Genomic DNA, 15,682 nt, shown 5'->3' on the forward strand with positions numbered 1-15,682 from the left:
GGTCAGTGAGTCCGATTGTCAATAATTAACTATGCAAACTAGGGCTTGGAGAGTGAGGTTGACTTTCAGTTGAATCAAATCAAATTGTATTAGTCACATGCGCCAAATACAACAGGTGTAGACCTTACAGTGAAATGCCCCTAACCAACAATGCAGTTTCAAAAAATACGGAAAAGTTGCTAATCTACTCCGTCTCTCTAGCCCCATACATTGTTAGCTCTAAAGAGAGTTGCCCTTAATATAACTCTTCTGTCCAGATTATAGAAATATAATTAGTAGAAGCAATAGATCTAAAATCCACAAGATAGTGGTTCTGATTCTACGTTGTGATTCTAGATCGGTACCTGTCCTCGACAGCGGTGGCCCCATGAATATATAAATAGAATTGGGTAGAAAAGACAATGTAGATTGTATGATTCTACGCTGCTGTGGTTCCAGAACGTTACCTGTCCTCCACGGCGGTGGCCCCCAGCAGTATGAAGTCCTTCTCAATGAGGTCATAGGCCTCGGCCAGCTTCCTGTCTCGGTCCTGCAGGGCCAGCTTGGCGCTGTTCAGCAGATGACACGTCTCCTCGTACTGAGCCACGCTCAACTTCCTGTACGCCACGCACAGTGTCCGTAGGCCCTCCTGAAAAGAGAGAGAGAAATAGAGAGAGCGAGAGATAATTATGTTATGCTTTGATATGATTACTGGACACTGATGTTGCAGTTGACAATCCGATAATAACAATTATTCCACTGTTCTGTTCTTTTTCCCATTAAAAACAGTCGGTGACATCACTGACAGAGCAGTGGGTTACAAAAAGCTGCAGTTTGCACAGTCTGGCATCGAGGGATGTCTCACTGGGCAGAGTTTCCATACCAGTTTAGTCTGTGTCAGTAGACGTATGACCTTGACCTTTCACACAAACAAACACACACACACACGCACACGCACACACACACACACACACACACACACACACACACACACACACACACACACACACACACACACACACACACACACACACACACACACACACACACACACACACACACACACACTGAGACCTCAGTTCTGACATTCTCTCAGCGCCAGTCTGGTTCACACCAGCTTCACCACTGGCCATCCCATTGTAACGTAACCAGGGAAACACATTCTCCCTGACAGTCAACAGAAACGGGTCGGCACCGCTGCCAACGGCAACCCAAACTGCATCACAATTATGTCATCCTTGGCAACCAGCCTGTCCTGATTCTGTCAGTGTGGCGTTGGAGAGATTGGGCCAGAGCCACGGACACACAGGGATCAGTAGACTACCTTCACGTTGGCACCAAACACTCCATAATGACAGTCAATCACCATCTCAGTTACATTCCATATACAACTGTCTTGGAACTTTTGGTGGCCAACGTCTTAAGTAAGGACACTACCACTAAAAGATACAAGAATCAGATAGCATTTAGCAGGGTCTACCATACAGCCATATGACAATATACACCTCAAGCAAAGCAAAAATGAAAGTCAAAAATGCATTTGAGGCCAGCAACTCTGGAAGTGTGATTTTGGAGCTACTTCAGGACAACGGCCTCTAGTGTCAGATAGTGGCTGTATGTGTGTGTGTCCTTACCACAGCGTTGTGCTCCACTCTGGCTTTGACCTGCTCCACCTTGCCAGAGATCACCCGGGGGAAGATGGAGGAGTCGGCCCCTTTACAGAACAGGTAGTACTCCCCTGTGGACAACCACACAGTTAAAACAGGTTCCTCATTAGCAGAGAGAAGCATCATTAGTTTGCAGCAGTGTGTGGCAGACAACACTAGAGATGTTCCTCAGTGAGAATGACTCTACCGTCATTAGTATGCCTTCTGCCTGTTGACCTCCTAGCACACATATGGCCCTCTCTATTAGCATACAGCACACACACACACACACACGCACACGCACACGCACACAGAACAATGACTGGGTTGCCGTGGTAATGACTGCTTTCATCTATAAAAAGCACCAGCCACTCCCATACAGATACATCTAGTTTCTATGTTCTAGTATTGTAATGGTAGTAATTGTACTATAGTACAGTACCTCTAGTTTCTGTGTTCTAGTATCATAATGGTAGTAATTGTACTATAGTACAGTACCTCTAGTTTCTGTGTTCTAGTATCATAATGGTAGGAATTGTACTATAGTACAGTACCTCTAGTTTCTGTGTTCTAGTATCATAATGGTAGGAATTGTACTATAGTACAGTACCTCTAGTTTCTGTGTTCTAGTATCATAATGGTAGTAATTGTACTATAGTACAGTACCTGTGGTGGACCTGACGATAACACTCATTCTCCTTCTCACAGAGTCAAAGGTCAATACCTCCAGCAGCTCAAACCTGGATGCAAGAGAGAGAAAGGGAGAAAGAGGTTGGGTTACTGACCACACACACACACACACACACACACACACACACACACACACACACACACACACACACACACACACACACACGCACACACACACACACAAAGATAAACTGATGCCCACAGGCCATGGCTGGAGTAATGGACACACACTGACCTCTCGACCTCATCCTCCCTATTAAGAATCTCCATGTGACTGTCCTTCAGCCGCAGATAGGTGAAGCCAAGCCTGGGGGACAGAGGAATGTACCATTACTGTCAGAACAGGGGAGCAGGTTAAACTGCAGTTAAATGAATGGCTATACAGTGCATTCGGGAAAGTATTCAGACCCCTTGACTTTTTCCATATTTTGTTAAGTTACATACAGCCGTATTCTAAAATGGATTACATACATGTAAATAAGGTATTTTTGTTTTTTATTTATAATACAAAACCTGTTTTCGCTTCATCATTATGGGATATTGTGTGTAGATTGATGAGGAAAAACTATTATTTAATCAATTTTAGAATAAGGCTGTAACATAACAAAATGTGGAAAAGGGGAAGGGGTCTGTATACTTTCCAAATACACTCTATATTATCTATCTATCTAGTTCATTTCAAATGCCTGGGAGTAGAAAAGACTTTCTGCCTTTCTGCCTGTGTGTGTGTGTGTGTGTGTGTGTGTGTGTGTGTGTGTGTGTGTGTGTGTGTGTGTGTGTGTGTGTGTGTGTGTGTGTGTGTGTGTATATGAGTCAGTGAGTGATTGAGCGACAGTGATTGAGTGAGTGATTGAGTGGGTGATTGAGAGGGTGAGTGATTGAGTGATTGAGTGAGTGGGTGATTGAGTGATTGAGTGAATGAGTGAGTGAGTGAGTGAGTGAGTGAGTGAGTGAGTGAGTGAGTGAGTGAGTGAGAGATTGAGTGGGTGGGTGATTGAGTGGGTGATTGTGAGAGTGATTGAGTGAATGAGTGCGGGTGATTGAGTGAGTGAGTGAGTGAGTGAGTGAGTGAGTGAGTGGGTGATTGAGTGGGTGATTGAGTGGGTGATTGAGTGGGTGATTGTGAGAGTGATTGAGTGAATGAGTGCGGGTGATTGAGTGAGTGAGTGAGTGAGTGAGTGAGTGAGTGAGTGAGTGAGTGAGTGAGTGAGTGAGTGAGTGAGTGAGATATTTGGGTGAGTGAGTGAGAGTATTTGCGTGAGTGTCAAGCCAGTCACCTCTTCATGCCCTCCACCAGTGCCACCTCGTCAGGAGAGGATGATATGTAGAAGGAGGTGGCCTTGTTCTGGTGGATACCCATCTTGATGCCATCCACTGTCTCCTCCTCCTTCACCTGTACCGTGTGGCACAGACACAACGCCCGGAAGAACAACTCCTCAGACTCCTGACAAGCCAAGCACAGAGAACACGTCACACAACACACACACACGTATAAACACATAAATACAGGAAACATAGACGTTTGAATACATCATTTGGATCCATAGTAAAACACAATCCATGTTTCCTGAAGATCATGCTTCTTAGTCCTCGTACACACAGACACACAGAAGACAAAGGAATGGCACAGGCTGGTCACCGGAGTGAAGCGGCCCTCTCTAGTGCTGGCACGCAGCAATGTGTGTGTGTGTGTGTGTGTGTGTGTGTGTGTGTGTGTGTGTGTGTGTGTGTGTGTGTGTGTGTGTGTGTGTGTGTGTGTGTGTGTGTGTGTGTGTGTGTGTGTGTGTGTGTGTGTGTGTGTGTGTGTGTGAGAGAGACACTGGATCCCTGGGTGGAGGAATGTGTCATCCTTAGAGAAGGTATCAGTGTCACTCTGAGTTTAGGGTTCACCCAAGACATCCAGGTAAAAGCTGTTAGTATCCAGCTGGTCTTCATATGGTTACGGTTCACCCAGGACATCCAGGTAAAAGCTGTTAGTATCCAGCTGGTCTTCATAGGGTTACGGTTCACCCAGGACATCCAGGTAAAAGCTGTTAGTATCCAGCTGGTCTTCATAGGGTTACGGTTCACCCAGGACATCCAGGTAAAAGCTGTTAGTATCCAGCTGGTCTTCATAGGGTTACGGTTCACCCAGGACATCCAGGTAAAAGCTGTTAGTATCCAGCTCGTCTTCATTGGGTTACGGTTCACCCAGGACATCCAGGTAAAAGCTGTTAGTATCCAGCTGGTCTTCATAGGGTTACGGTTCACCCAGGACATCCAGGTAAAAGCTGTTAGCATCCAGCTGGTCTTCATAGGGTTACGGTTCACCCAGGACATCCAGGTAAAAGCTGTTAGTATCCAGCTGGTCTTCATTGGGGAATGAAACAATGTCTGACCCTGCATCAGTGGTTAGGGAGGGGTAACTTGTCCTGTACATATTCGTACAGTCCATCAAGTGACAGTGAGGCTCTCTGTCTCACCTTGCCCCCTGGTCCAGGTGAGGAGTCGATCATGTCCATGCTGGTTGCCCCTGGCATGACCTGTCCATTACAGATGGCATCAGGGACGTAAACATAGCCGTCCACACAGCACTCTATAAACTCCATGTTGTTCTCTGTCAGGGTGCCTGTCTTGTCTGTAAACACGTACTCCACCTGGAAAACACACACATTCAGGTAAGAGTGGTGAGTGTGTGTGTGTGTACTGTGTGTACTGTGTGTATAGCCTACCTGTCCCAGTTCTTCATTGAGGTCAGATGTGTTAACCTGAGCCCTCTCTCCCAGTTCCTCGTCAAACATCTCATCATCCCACATGATGAAGTAGGACCCCAGGAACTTCTGCATCTCCACAGTAACGTACATGGACACGGGGATGATGTAATTAAACAACACCATGAAGGCCAGGAAGTCTGTGAACGCCCGGATCAACTGGAGAGAGAGAGGAGGGAGGTATGAGGAGGGAGAGGGGGGAGGAGGGACAGTCAGAAGTGACAGGGAGAGAGAGAGGAGGGAGGGAGGTATGAAGGGAGAGGGGGCAGGAGGGACAGTCAGAAGTGACAGGGAGAGAGAGAGAGGAGAGAGGGAGGTAATGAGGAGGGAGAGGGGGGAGGAGGGACAGTCAGAGGTGACAGGGAGAGAGAGAGAAAGGGAACGTGAGAGGTGAAAAAAACATCAGCTATTGCATAAAAATGATTGTAGTTTTATAACCTACTATATGGCGTTGCCTCTCTGTGTCAGTCTTCTGGTTGTAGAAGGGCTCGTCTTTGTCCGGGTCAGCCTGCCACACATACTTCAGCACTGTGTTGATCAGAGCCTTGCTGATCAGGATGCACAGGTACACTATCAGATACGCATTCATTGACCTGGAGGGGGGAGACAGAGAGGAGGGGGGAGACAGAGAGGGGGGAGAGACAGAGAAAGGTGAGAGACAGAAAGGGGGGAGAGACAGAAAGGGGGGTAGAGACAGAAAGGGGGGTAGAGACAGAGAGGGGGGTAGAGACAGAGAGGGGGGAAGAGACAGAGAGGGGGGAGAGACAGAGAAAGGTGGGAGACAGAAAGGGGGGAGAGACAGAAAGGGGGGTAGAGACAGAAAGGGGGGTAGAGACAGAAAGGGGGGTAGAGACAGAGAAAGGTGGGAGACAGAAAGGGGGGAGAGACAGAAAGGGGGGTAGAGACAGAAAGGGGGGAGGAGACAGAGAGGGGGGACCGATAGAGAGGAGGGGTGAGATGAGGGATGACAGAAAGGAGGGGAGACAGATGCAGAGGAAATTACATAAGAATGTCTTCAGGAAGGGTGGACGGTCTGAATGGGTCTTTAGGGGGAAATGGATATGATGCAATTAGATGGCAATCAACGTTAAGTGAACCTGTCTGGTAACATGGTAAACGTGCATCATAAAGTAGAAAACACATGTTGGTGGGCCTTACTTCTCCACTGCAGAGCGTTTCTGGGACTTGGACTGGTAGTTGAGCGCCATCTTGGTCTCCATACCAGTGTAGATGGCAACAGCTAGGAGACACAAACCAGAGGGTCAACTTGGGGAGACATTTCACATCTGTGAAGATGAAGGAAAGAGACTAGCGAAGGGAACGACTTTGTAATATTGAGATGCAGCCCTGATGACAATAATATCAGTCAGATCTGACAAGTCTCTGCCGGTACTGAATACTATCATGGTGTCCTACAATTATCTGTGAAATTCTATTAGTGATGTCATTACAAGGTCACCCAGTGTGGTGTCTTTAGATTCTATTAGTGATGTCATTACAAGGTCGCCCAGTGTGGTGTCTTTAGATTCTATTAGTGATGTCATTACAAGGTCACCCAGTGTGGTGTCTTTAGATTCTATTAGTGATGTCATTACAAGGTCACCCAGTGTGGTGTCTTTAGATTCTATTAGTGATGTCATTACAAGGTCGCCCAGTGTGGTGTCTTTAGATTCCATTAGTGATGTCATTACAAGGTCGCCCAGTGTGGTGTCTTTAGAATCTATTAGTGATGTCATTACAAGGTCACCCAGTGTGGTGTCTTTAGATTATATTAGTGATGTCATTACAAGGTCACCCAGTGTGGTGGCTTTAGATTATATTAGTGATGTCATTACAAGGTCACCCAGTGTGGTGTCTTTAGATTCTATTAGTGATGTCATTACAAGGTCACCCAGTGTAGTGTCTTACCATATATGTGCTGTGTGTTTTTCAGTGTCGCCCCTCTGAGAAGTAGGTTCTCAGATCCCAAAGGCCTGAAGCAAACACAGAATACACTTCTCTGTTAGAATACACTTTTTTTTATTGTTGTGCAAACACACGAGCAATGACTTCCTGAAGTTGGAGTCAATTTCCTGGGTATGGATTTACCTCGCGATGGGTTCGTTTCTGTCCGAATAAATATTGATTCGGCCCACGAATCTGTCCAAGGAGAGAGGGAATGCATGTGTGAGTTGGTGTGTTTTGCGTTGTTTACAACCAGTACTGATTGTCTGGATGCAGTGTTGTGTGCAGTGTTGTCACTCACTTGTAGAGGTCTGGTTGTGGTTGTTCACATTCAATAGAAGCCTGTAGAGTATCAAAATCCTCCTCTGTGTTGAAGGCCTTAGTGTCCTGCACAGCATAGTAGGTCTTTGTGGAGGGATGGAGAGAGTCACAGCGAGATCAGGAACACAGCGAGCCAAGGTGCATCTCACACTACCCCTCTAATGAAACAGAATACAAACTCTATCTCTCCATTTCGCTCCATCTCTCTATATCCCTCACATACACACTCACCCCTCTCTCTCACTCACTCTTTCCTCTCTGTCCCCTGTCTTCCACGCTCTCTCTCTTTCACTCTTCTATTCTCCCTCAACTCTATCCCATTCTTTCTTTATCTCTGCCTCAGCCACCTCTCCCATCTCCCTCTTCCTCTCTCTCAGTCAGAGTGTAGTGTTACCTTGTGACTGGACTCCCCGTCCAGACTGGCTGTAGTGACAAAACAGGTCCCGTCCTCCCTACTGGTGGAGAGAAGGATGAGGTCACAGGGGAACGTCTCATCTTCCTTGATCAGCACCACATCACCCACCTGGGAGAGAGGGAGGGAAGGAAGGAAGGAAGGAAGGAAGGAAGGAAGGAAGGAAGTTAGAACATGAGAGAGATGTCTTTAGCTCAATAGGATAACACAGTCTTGAGTTGTCTAAAGCAGTGGTTCCTAAACTGTGGGTCGGACCCACGTGTGGGTCACTGGGGGTCCAGGTTGGTTTCGGGATGACATTTGTTGTGCATTGCAAAACATTTTACTTAAAAAATTGGAAATGTAAACAATTAAAACCAAATATAAGGTGTGTAGAAAAGATACTTAGTCTTTGGTCTGTTTATGTTTTTTCTCTGCTCAACCCTTATGGTGGGTCGCGACTCAAAATACACCTTCATTTGTGGGTCATGAAGCAAGAAAGTTTGCCAACCCCTGATTCAAAGAACCCAGGTTTGATCCCTGGTCATTTTCAGTTGTAGGATGATACGTACCCTCAGCTTACGACTCTGTTTCCTGATCACCTTCCCAGCCTGCACCTCGTGCACAGGACACTGGTTAATAGCATTGTCTGCTTTGTGCCTGAGCCAGTCCTCATAGCCCTGTTTGATGGCCGTGACAGTGATGACAAAGAAGAGAGGTAGTCCGCTGGTGATGGGACTGGTGGGAGTGTCAATTATCAACTGAAGAGGGCGAGAGAGAAAGAGAGAATGATCTATTGTCATCTGAAACTTCTGCATTTGCCAGATTTATATTTCTTGCCAACTAAGCCTTAAATTGACTCAAATTGAATCTACCAGTCAAGATCTGACCTGGACAAGAAATATGATGAGGAAGTAGAAATTGGCAATTCTTCTAAACTGCTCAAACAAATTCTTCGGAACAAAATTCCAGAAGGTGTACTGTGGAAAGGGAAGCAACAGCAAATGGTTATAACATGGTTGTGACGTGGTTATAACGTGGTTGTAATGTGGTTGTAGCATGGTTACGGTTCTCACCTTGGAGGAGATGATGCGGTTGTCGGGGTACCTCTGGGGAATGTAGGCCTCCGCTCCCGGTGGGGGCTCCTTGTTTCCGATGTACACCGTCCTGGTGTCCACCCAGTTCTCCTCTCCAGCACACTGCACAGAGGTCAAGACGTCAAAGGTCAATGCCAGGTCAGCACACAGGTCAGGTCAGGTCATGACAGGACAAATCAGGGCAGGTCAGGACAGGACAGGAGAAGACACAGGGGCAACAAATGTAGCCTCCTTGCCTGGCTGGGGGCCTGACTGGCTGGTTGTCAGGCAGTTGTTTCCTGCTCCAGCCAACATGTCTTTGTCTCACCAAACATGGTTAGTGTTGTAGAATGCAGAGACAGTCTGGCAGACACAATAGCATTACGGTCGCAAACCGTATAAATGACTGTGTTGAGCGTAATAAACTGGCGACCTAACAAACACAACACAACAGACCTCCAGTAACAGTGACTAAGTGCTCTGAGTCAGGTAACCGGGTGGGGAATGATAAATGAGTGTTGGCTACAAGCCTTCCACCTTACAATAACTCTCCCATTAACCACTAACTATGACACACGCCTATATACAAACACACACCAACACACACCACCATAGGAAGGTCAACCCACTGATTTCACACCTGTCTGGAATAGTCAAATATAATAGAATCTGATCAAACAGAATCAAATATAAAAAGAGGGAAATCAAATATAATATAATATCATCTTAAAGTAATTTCCTTACTCGCTGAGCCTTAAGTAACTAAATGGGTTGCGTCCAGTAGAGTGCTACATGTTTGCCCATGTCTGTTTATCACCAGTGAGCTAGCTCAAGAAGCTGGACAAGCCCAGACAGAGAGACACTGAGGGGATTTGATTAATCCCCCGGGCATGCCCCAAGTGAACTGGGTTAGCATTGACTGCAATTATTCCAATTAGAGCCGGGCGCCCCGTTCTGGGCATTCTAACGCTAACTTTCTAGCCTGTATGTTTATTGCCAATCAGAGCGTTTATATAATGCTTTCCTTAGAATACCTCCTTTGTCTGAATATACGGTAGTGTATATCCTGATCCATGGATATTGGTCATGTCCTTTGTTTGGTTAGCATGTTATACTTTGTATATCTCCTTAGTTATGCCACTTTGTCTTGTATCTATGTCCCCTTTATATTCCCTCCAGACCAAAACCTTACCTACCGGCCTTTCAAGCCGTTCCATATCGCCATCCTACCGCCCATGTGCTCCTGCGTCCGTTTGCGGTGCCTTTTTTAATGAGTTAATAAATATCCTGAACTGGAAACTTTGTATTCAACCATCCTTCCTGCATTCTTACAAATGCACCATAGTGGCAATATCACTCCTCAACCTAGCCTAAGATACAGTTCCACCTAGCCTAAGATACAGTTCCACCTAGCCTAAGATACAGTTCCACCTAGCCTAAGATACAGTTCCACCTAGCCTAAGATACAGTTCCACCTAGCCTAAGATACAGTTTACCTAGCCTAAGATACAGTTCCACCTAGCCTAAGATACAGTTCCACCTAGCCTAAGATACAGTTCCACCTAGCCTAAGATACAGTTTACCTAGCCTAAGATACAGTTCCACCTAGCCTAAGATACAGTTCCACCTAGCCTAAGATACAGTTCCATCTAGCCTAAGATACAGTTCCACCTAGCCTAAGATACAGTTCCACCTAGCCTAAGATACAGTTTACCTAGCCTAAGATACAGTTCCACCTAGCCTAAGATACAGTTCCACCTAGCCTAAGATACAGTTCCACCTAGCCTAAGATACAGTTCCACCTAGCCTAAGATACAGTTCCACCTAGCCTAAGATACAGATCCACTAGCCCAAGATACAGTTCCACCTAGCCTAAGATACAGTTCCACTAGCCTAAGATACAGTTCCACTAGCCTAAGATACAGTTCCACTAGCCTAAGATACAGTTCCACTAGCCTAAGATACAGTTCCACTAGCCTAAGATACAGTTCGACCTGGTTCTTTCTGTAGACTAACTCACTGGAGCCAGACAGAGGCTGCAGGGAATGATCTTATCAACACCTGAACGGTTGCTACTCTGCATACCTAATCAATCAAGCCTCAGCTATTAAAAAGGTCAGAGTGGCCAGTGTGGTTTTTCAGTATGACCTGTAAGACAAACAAATGTGTTCAGCCATCCAGGCTCTGGTAAGCCGTGGTTCATAAGAGGCCAGTGTGAGGTGAGGAGTGTGGTTTCCTAGTATAGCCAGTGAAACTGTGCTCAGAATGCCCCTACCGCACCACGGGTCCACCCATCCATCCCATTAGACAGGGATTACATTGAGCCAGCATGTGTAGCATTAGCATCTTTAGCTAGCGGTTGTGTAAGTGGGGCGAGTACAGGCTAACATCCCTTTAGATATTATTTATACCCACAGAGGGCACTGTGATATATCGGCCAAGCAGATTAAACATCCGTTAGCTCTTGTTAATGAATTAGTCCGTTGTAGTTCAGTTGGCAGAGCATCGCATTTGTAACACCAGGATAGTGGGTTTGATTCCCGGGACCACACATACATAGAAATGTCTGCACGCATGACTGCAAGTCGCTTTGCATAAAAGTGTCTGCTAAATGGCACAGGGACAATTGGGCTTACAGTTTCACCATACAGTATTGTTGTTGCATCACAATGTACTGTAACAAAACGTAACCTTTTTACTTATCTTATTCTGGGCAGTGTCTCTCTATTAAAACATTCAGCCCTTGTTCCCGACATGATTTCATTCATAGAACCAGATTTTCATTCAATAAAAGTTTCATTTTTTTGAGAAAATAGGAATTAGGAGTCAATCGGAAGTCAACACGTTCGTTTGTATTTAACTAGGGTCTAACGCGCTAGCAGAATACCAGAGATTCAGTATTAAAGTGAATTACTCACTTTTCTCGTCCCTGAATAAGTTCTCCTGTTACCTTGGTTGGCTCCTGAGCACAAGCCTGTGTCTCACAGAGGAATGCAGCCTAAAGACTGAACAAAGAACACACCTCTCTCTCTCTCTCTAGTATTACTATACAACAGCTGTCTCCATACCATAGTATTACTATACTACAGCTGTGTCCGGGGAATAGGATTGTTTTCCCCTAGCAACGTGCCCAAGTTTCCAGCCATGTCTCGCTGGGTTAAGTCACTGAGCACTCCTAGTCTCCTAGACTACTCTGGTCACCCCCACTAGTGTTCAGCTATTTTGAGCTCACCTGTCTGAAACACCTCAGACAGGACAGGAGGAGACTCCACCTCTGGATCATTGAGCCTAAGGAGGTTTGAATTGGTCTTATCTGACCTGAAACAGGCCATCCAAGGGTGCATCTCAGTAGTCTATAGTGGCACCCTCTTCTAGTCTCCTTACCCTTTGACTGGTGATTCTGGGGGTAGATCCCAATATTCTATAGTGGCAAAGTCTTCTAGTATCCTCATGATGCTGGTTAAGGGTTAAGAGTGGAGAAGAGGATACCACTATAGACTACTGAGATGTAGCCGTAGCTGGCCTGCTTTAGTGATCTGAGCAGCAGAAGAGATGAGAGAAGACCTAGCATGAGGAAGAGAGAGGAGAGAGGAGCAGCCTTCTGTTCTGTGTGTATCAGCAGCAGACTGAGAACAGCTGGGATCTCCTCTCCGCAGATAAAAGCTGGTCCGCTCTCTCTCACGGTCAGCCCACACTCTTGCTTTCTCTTTCCTTTTCACAATCCACATTTATCTTGCTCACTCAGCTCACTCTCAGACATACACCACTCCCTATCTCAGATGAGTCCCGAGAGAAAGAGCGGGTGTGAGAGAGAGAGAGAGAGAGAGAGAGAGAGAGAGAGAGAGAGAGAGAGAGAGAGAGAGAGAGAGAGAGAGAGAGAGAGAGAGAGAGAGAGAGAGAGAGAGAGGGAGGAGGCAGCTTCTACCATGAACACTGTATTGTCCTCTGCCTGACAGAGGAAAGGGAGTCACCCTCAACCAGAGAAACAACGGGTACAGACCGTAGCCATTGAGCCATCCACACAACTAGAACCAATTTAATCTATTAACTTTATGGATGATAAAGATGTATTCTATATTCTATTCTAAAAAACAACCCTCTTCCAAAACAGATTTTTTCCCCCAGGCTTTAAAATGTATCCTCTAAGAAATAGCACATTAACGACACAAACTCATGTTCCTGTTAGAACATGAGGGGGGGCAACGATAATGAGGGTACAAGCCCACGCATAAATACTGCACATCCTCCTTGCCTGACGAGAACCAGTAAACACTGACGTAACATGACAGGATAGGTGAAAATAGGAGTTCCTCTACATTGTTTTCACCCATCCAGTAAGGTGTGGGATCTGTGATTAGACTACTAAGTGGGGGAGAAGGGAAGAGTGCCTTTGGTATTGGTACAGGACCACTATCTCTTGTACATGGCGTGTCATCATGGCATGTCTGCTGATAGTACACAGTCTGTTCTCGTGCTCTCATGGAGGAGAGAAGAGGAGAGCACATATAGATAGACTGGTTAGCTTGAGTCTGGAGATGCTGACAACACTCTCGTCTCACCCACTCCTCTCTATCTACCTCCTGCCCTCTTCTCGCCCACTCCTCTCCTCTCTGTCTGCCTCCTGCCCTCATCTCCCACACATCTCTCTCTCTAGCTACCTCCTGCCCTCTTCTCGCCCACTCCTCTCCTCTCTGTCTGCCTCCTGCCCTCATCTCCCACACATCTCTCTCTCTAGCTACCTCCTGCCCTCTTCTCGCCCACTCCTCTCCTCTCTGTCTGCCTCCTGCCCTCTTCTCCCATACATCTCTCTCTCCATCTGCCTCCTGCCCTCTTCTCCCACACATCTCTCTCTCTCAACCCATCTGCTTCCTCCCAGCTGGCACTTTTGGTTCCTTGGAAGTTGTGGGACCAAAAAAGCCATGAGTTTCCTGATGGTTAAAACATTATTTATTTTTTCCCGTTCAGAGAATGGAAGTGAAAATTTTGCCTTTTCTGGGAACATACATTTTTAGGTTGCAGGGAGGTTCTGAGAACGTTTATCTATGGTTCCCTGAAAGTTTTCCTGGGAGGTTTTATTAACGATCTGAGAATGGAAATTCTAGGTTATTTTAAGGCAATTAAATAACGTTCTAAGAACATGTTTCAATAAGACTTAATAACACTGCTAGCTTAGTTTAATGGTTTTGAACTCCCAGCACAGATAGGACACATGGAAATTCATGTGCTTAGGCATTATTCATGCAAAAACATTCATTTTTATTGTGGCATGGCGTTAGTGAGATTCAAACCAATGATCTTCTGCTCTCTATCCATGGAATTAGTCCACTGAGCCACCAGGATGCAGCTAGCATGCCATGTGTTTTTTTACTCAAACAAAGCTGTTCATATTACACTATTCAAACCCTATTTCAAAGGAAACACACACTCATTAAAATCACTTAAGATAGGACAGATTCAAATCGTTTTGTTGACGCTGAGAACGGAATGTAAATGTTTTTAAATAACATTCCTGCAACGTTCTTTGAACGCTACTAATGTTTTCTTTATTTTTATGGAATTGTTTCTTAATATTCTGAGAACATGACTTTTAATACAACCATGAGGAAACCTGGAGAAAACATTATGTTGAGGTACTGAAATTCCCATAGAGGAACGTTACTTCTTAATATTCTCTGAACAATTTGAGAACATGCCTTTTAATAGAATCACAAGGAAACATTATGGGAACGTTTAATGCAGAATAACCATAGGACAACCACGCTCTCACCAAGCTCTAAGAAACGTATGGTTCTCAGAACGTTGTGTGCTAGCTGGGCTTCCTCCATTCTAACAAAGACAACACTGTTGCTACAGTACAGAACCTCTCAGTCCAACTAAGGAGCATGGAATGAGGAACAAACTGGATTCATAGAACATAACTAGTAATGAGGGCAGTTGGGGGTCTATGACAGTTGGGGGTCTATGACAGTTGGGGGTCTAAGACAGTTGGGGGTCTTGCTTAGTGAAACATCAAGTGGGAGAGGAATACAGATTCAGTAACCATTGATACTTGTAATTCCATACATGGTCATCCCCAATCAGGGGTCATTCTGGTTAGCAGAGTAAGTGGTATAATGCTATGCAAATGGAATGCTGAAAGAGGTCAGCCTGACTGCAGTCAGAGAGATCAAATCAATGACCAGTACACATTTGTTTGGAGTCCCAGACACGCAGACCTTATTCAACTTATCAACTAATCATCAAGCCCTTAAAGAATTGAATCAGGTGTGCTTGTCTGGGGCTACAACAAAAATGTATGTTGTTGGGGGTACTGGAGGACTGGAGTTGGGAATCACTGGACTAGAGGATCGCTGGTGAGTAAGTCCACAACAATCACTGATTAGATCTCTGACTGCAGGGTCAGCCTGACCTTTTCAGCATTCCATTTGGAACTTAAGCACTGCATGCCATTATACCACTGGCCTAGTATAGTCTCTTCACTGGGTTTTAATCAAGCCCTCTCCTCATGCTCTAACACACTCCTCTGTTCTCTCACACTAGGCCCCGTGGCCCGCTAGTGACCTCTTCTAATCACTCCATTTGCCTGTTCATGGTCTGCTCAGTTTACCATATGGCCCTGTTCGTCAGTGACCGATACTCTAAATCATGCTGGTAAATATTAAATCAAATTTGGCACGGTCAAATTCATTTGTAATATCAAGATTTGAATGGCGTTAGATGGTGTGATTTCTCATTCGCCTGAGGCCTGAAACATTTGGGTATTTACTGTAGTCTTGGATGTATGAAAAACATCTGAAAACCTTTATGTCTAGGTGAACTCTGACCCTGAAAGTGCCACTCATAGCTTTTGTATTTGTATTTATTAAGGATCCCCGTTAGTTCCTG

The 15,682-nt window shown here is 45.5% G+C and overlaps 1 protein-coding gene across 5 annotated transcripts in view; it reads right to left on the reverse strand.

Annotated features, from left to right (window-relative positions):
- Nucleotides 1-15,682, reverse strand: part of LOC129859828 (phospholipid-transporting ATPase IH-like) — a 69,059-nt gene that overhangs the window by 23,298 nt on the left and 30,079 nt on the right. For all 5 annotated transcript variants that reach the window (XM_055929982.1, XM_055929981.1, XM_055929984.1 and 2 more), the window contains exons 2-17: nt 8,798-8,920; nt 8,612-8,701; nt 8,294-8,482; nt 7,725-7,853; nt 7,311-7,414; nt 7,154-7,204; nt 6,974-7,038; nt 6,224-6,305; nt 5,508-5,658; nt 5,027-5,224; nt 4,778-4,951; nt 3,593-3,759; nt 2,551-2,622; nt 2,292-2,365; nt 1,614-1,717; nt 447-628 (exon numbers count right to left, since the gene is read on the reverse strand). In XM_055929982.1, coding sequence (XP_055785957.1) covers nt 447-628; nt 1,614-1,717; nt 2,292-2,365; nt 2,551-2,622; nt 3,593-3,759; nt 4,778-4,951; nt 5,027-5,224; nt 5,508-5,658; nt 6,224-6,305; nt 6,974-7,038; nt 7,154-7,204; nt 7,311-7,414; nt 7,725-7,853; nt 8,294-8,482; nt 8,612-8,701; nt 8,798-8,920 — 1,955 coding nt within the window. The remainder of the gene's footprint in view (nt 1-446; nt 629-1,613; nt 1,718-2,291; nt 2,366-2,550; nt 2,623-3,592; nt 3,760-4,777; nt 4,952-5,026; nt 5,225-5,507; nt 5,659-6,223; nt 6,306-6,973; nt 7,039-7,153; nt 7,205-7,310; nt 7,415-7,724; nt 7,854-8,293; nt 8,483-8,611; nt 8,702-8,797; nt 8,921-15,682) is intronic.

The sequence above is a fragment of the Salvelinus fontinalis genome, chromosome 7 (genome assembly GCF_029448725.1).
Source record: "Salvelinus fontinalis isolate EN_2023a chromosome 7, ASM2944872v1, whole genome shotgun sequence".
Taxonomy (NCBI): Eukaryota; Metazoa; Chordata; class Actinopteri; order Salmoniformes; family Salmonidae; genus Salvelinus; species Salvelinus fontinalis.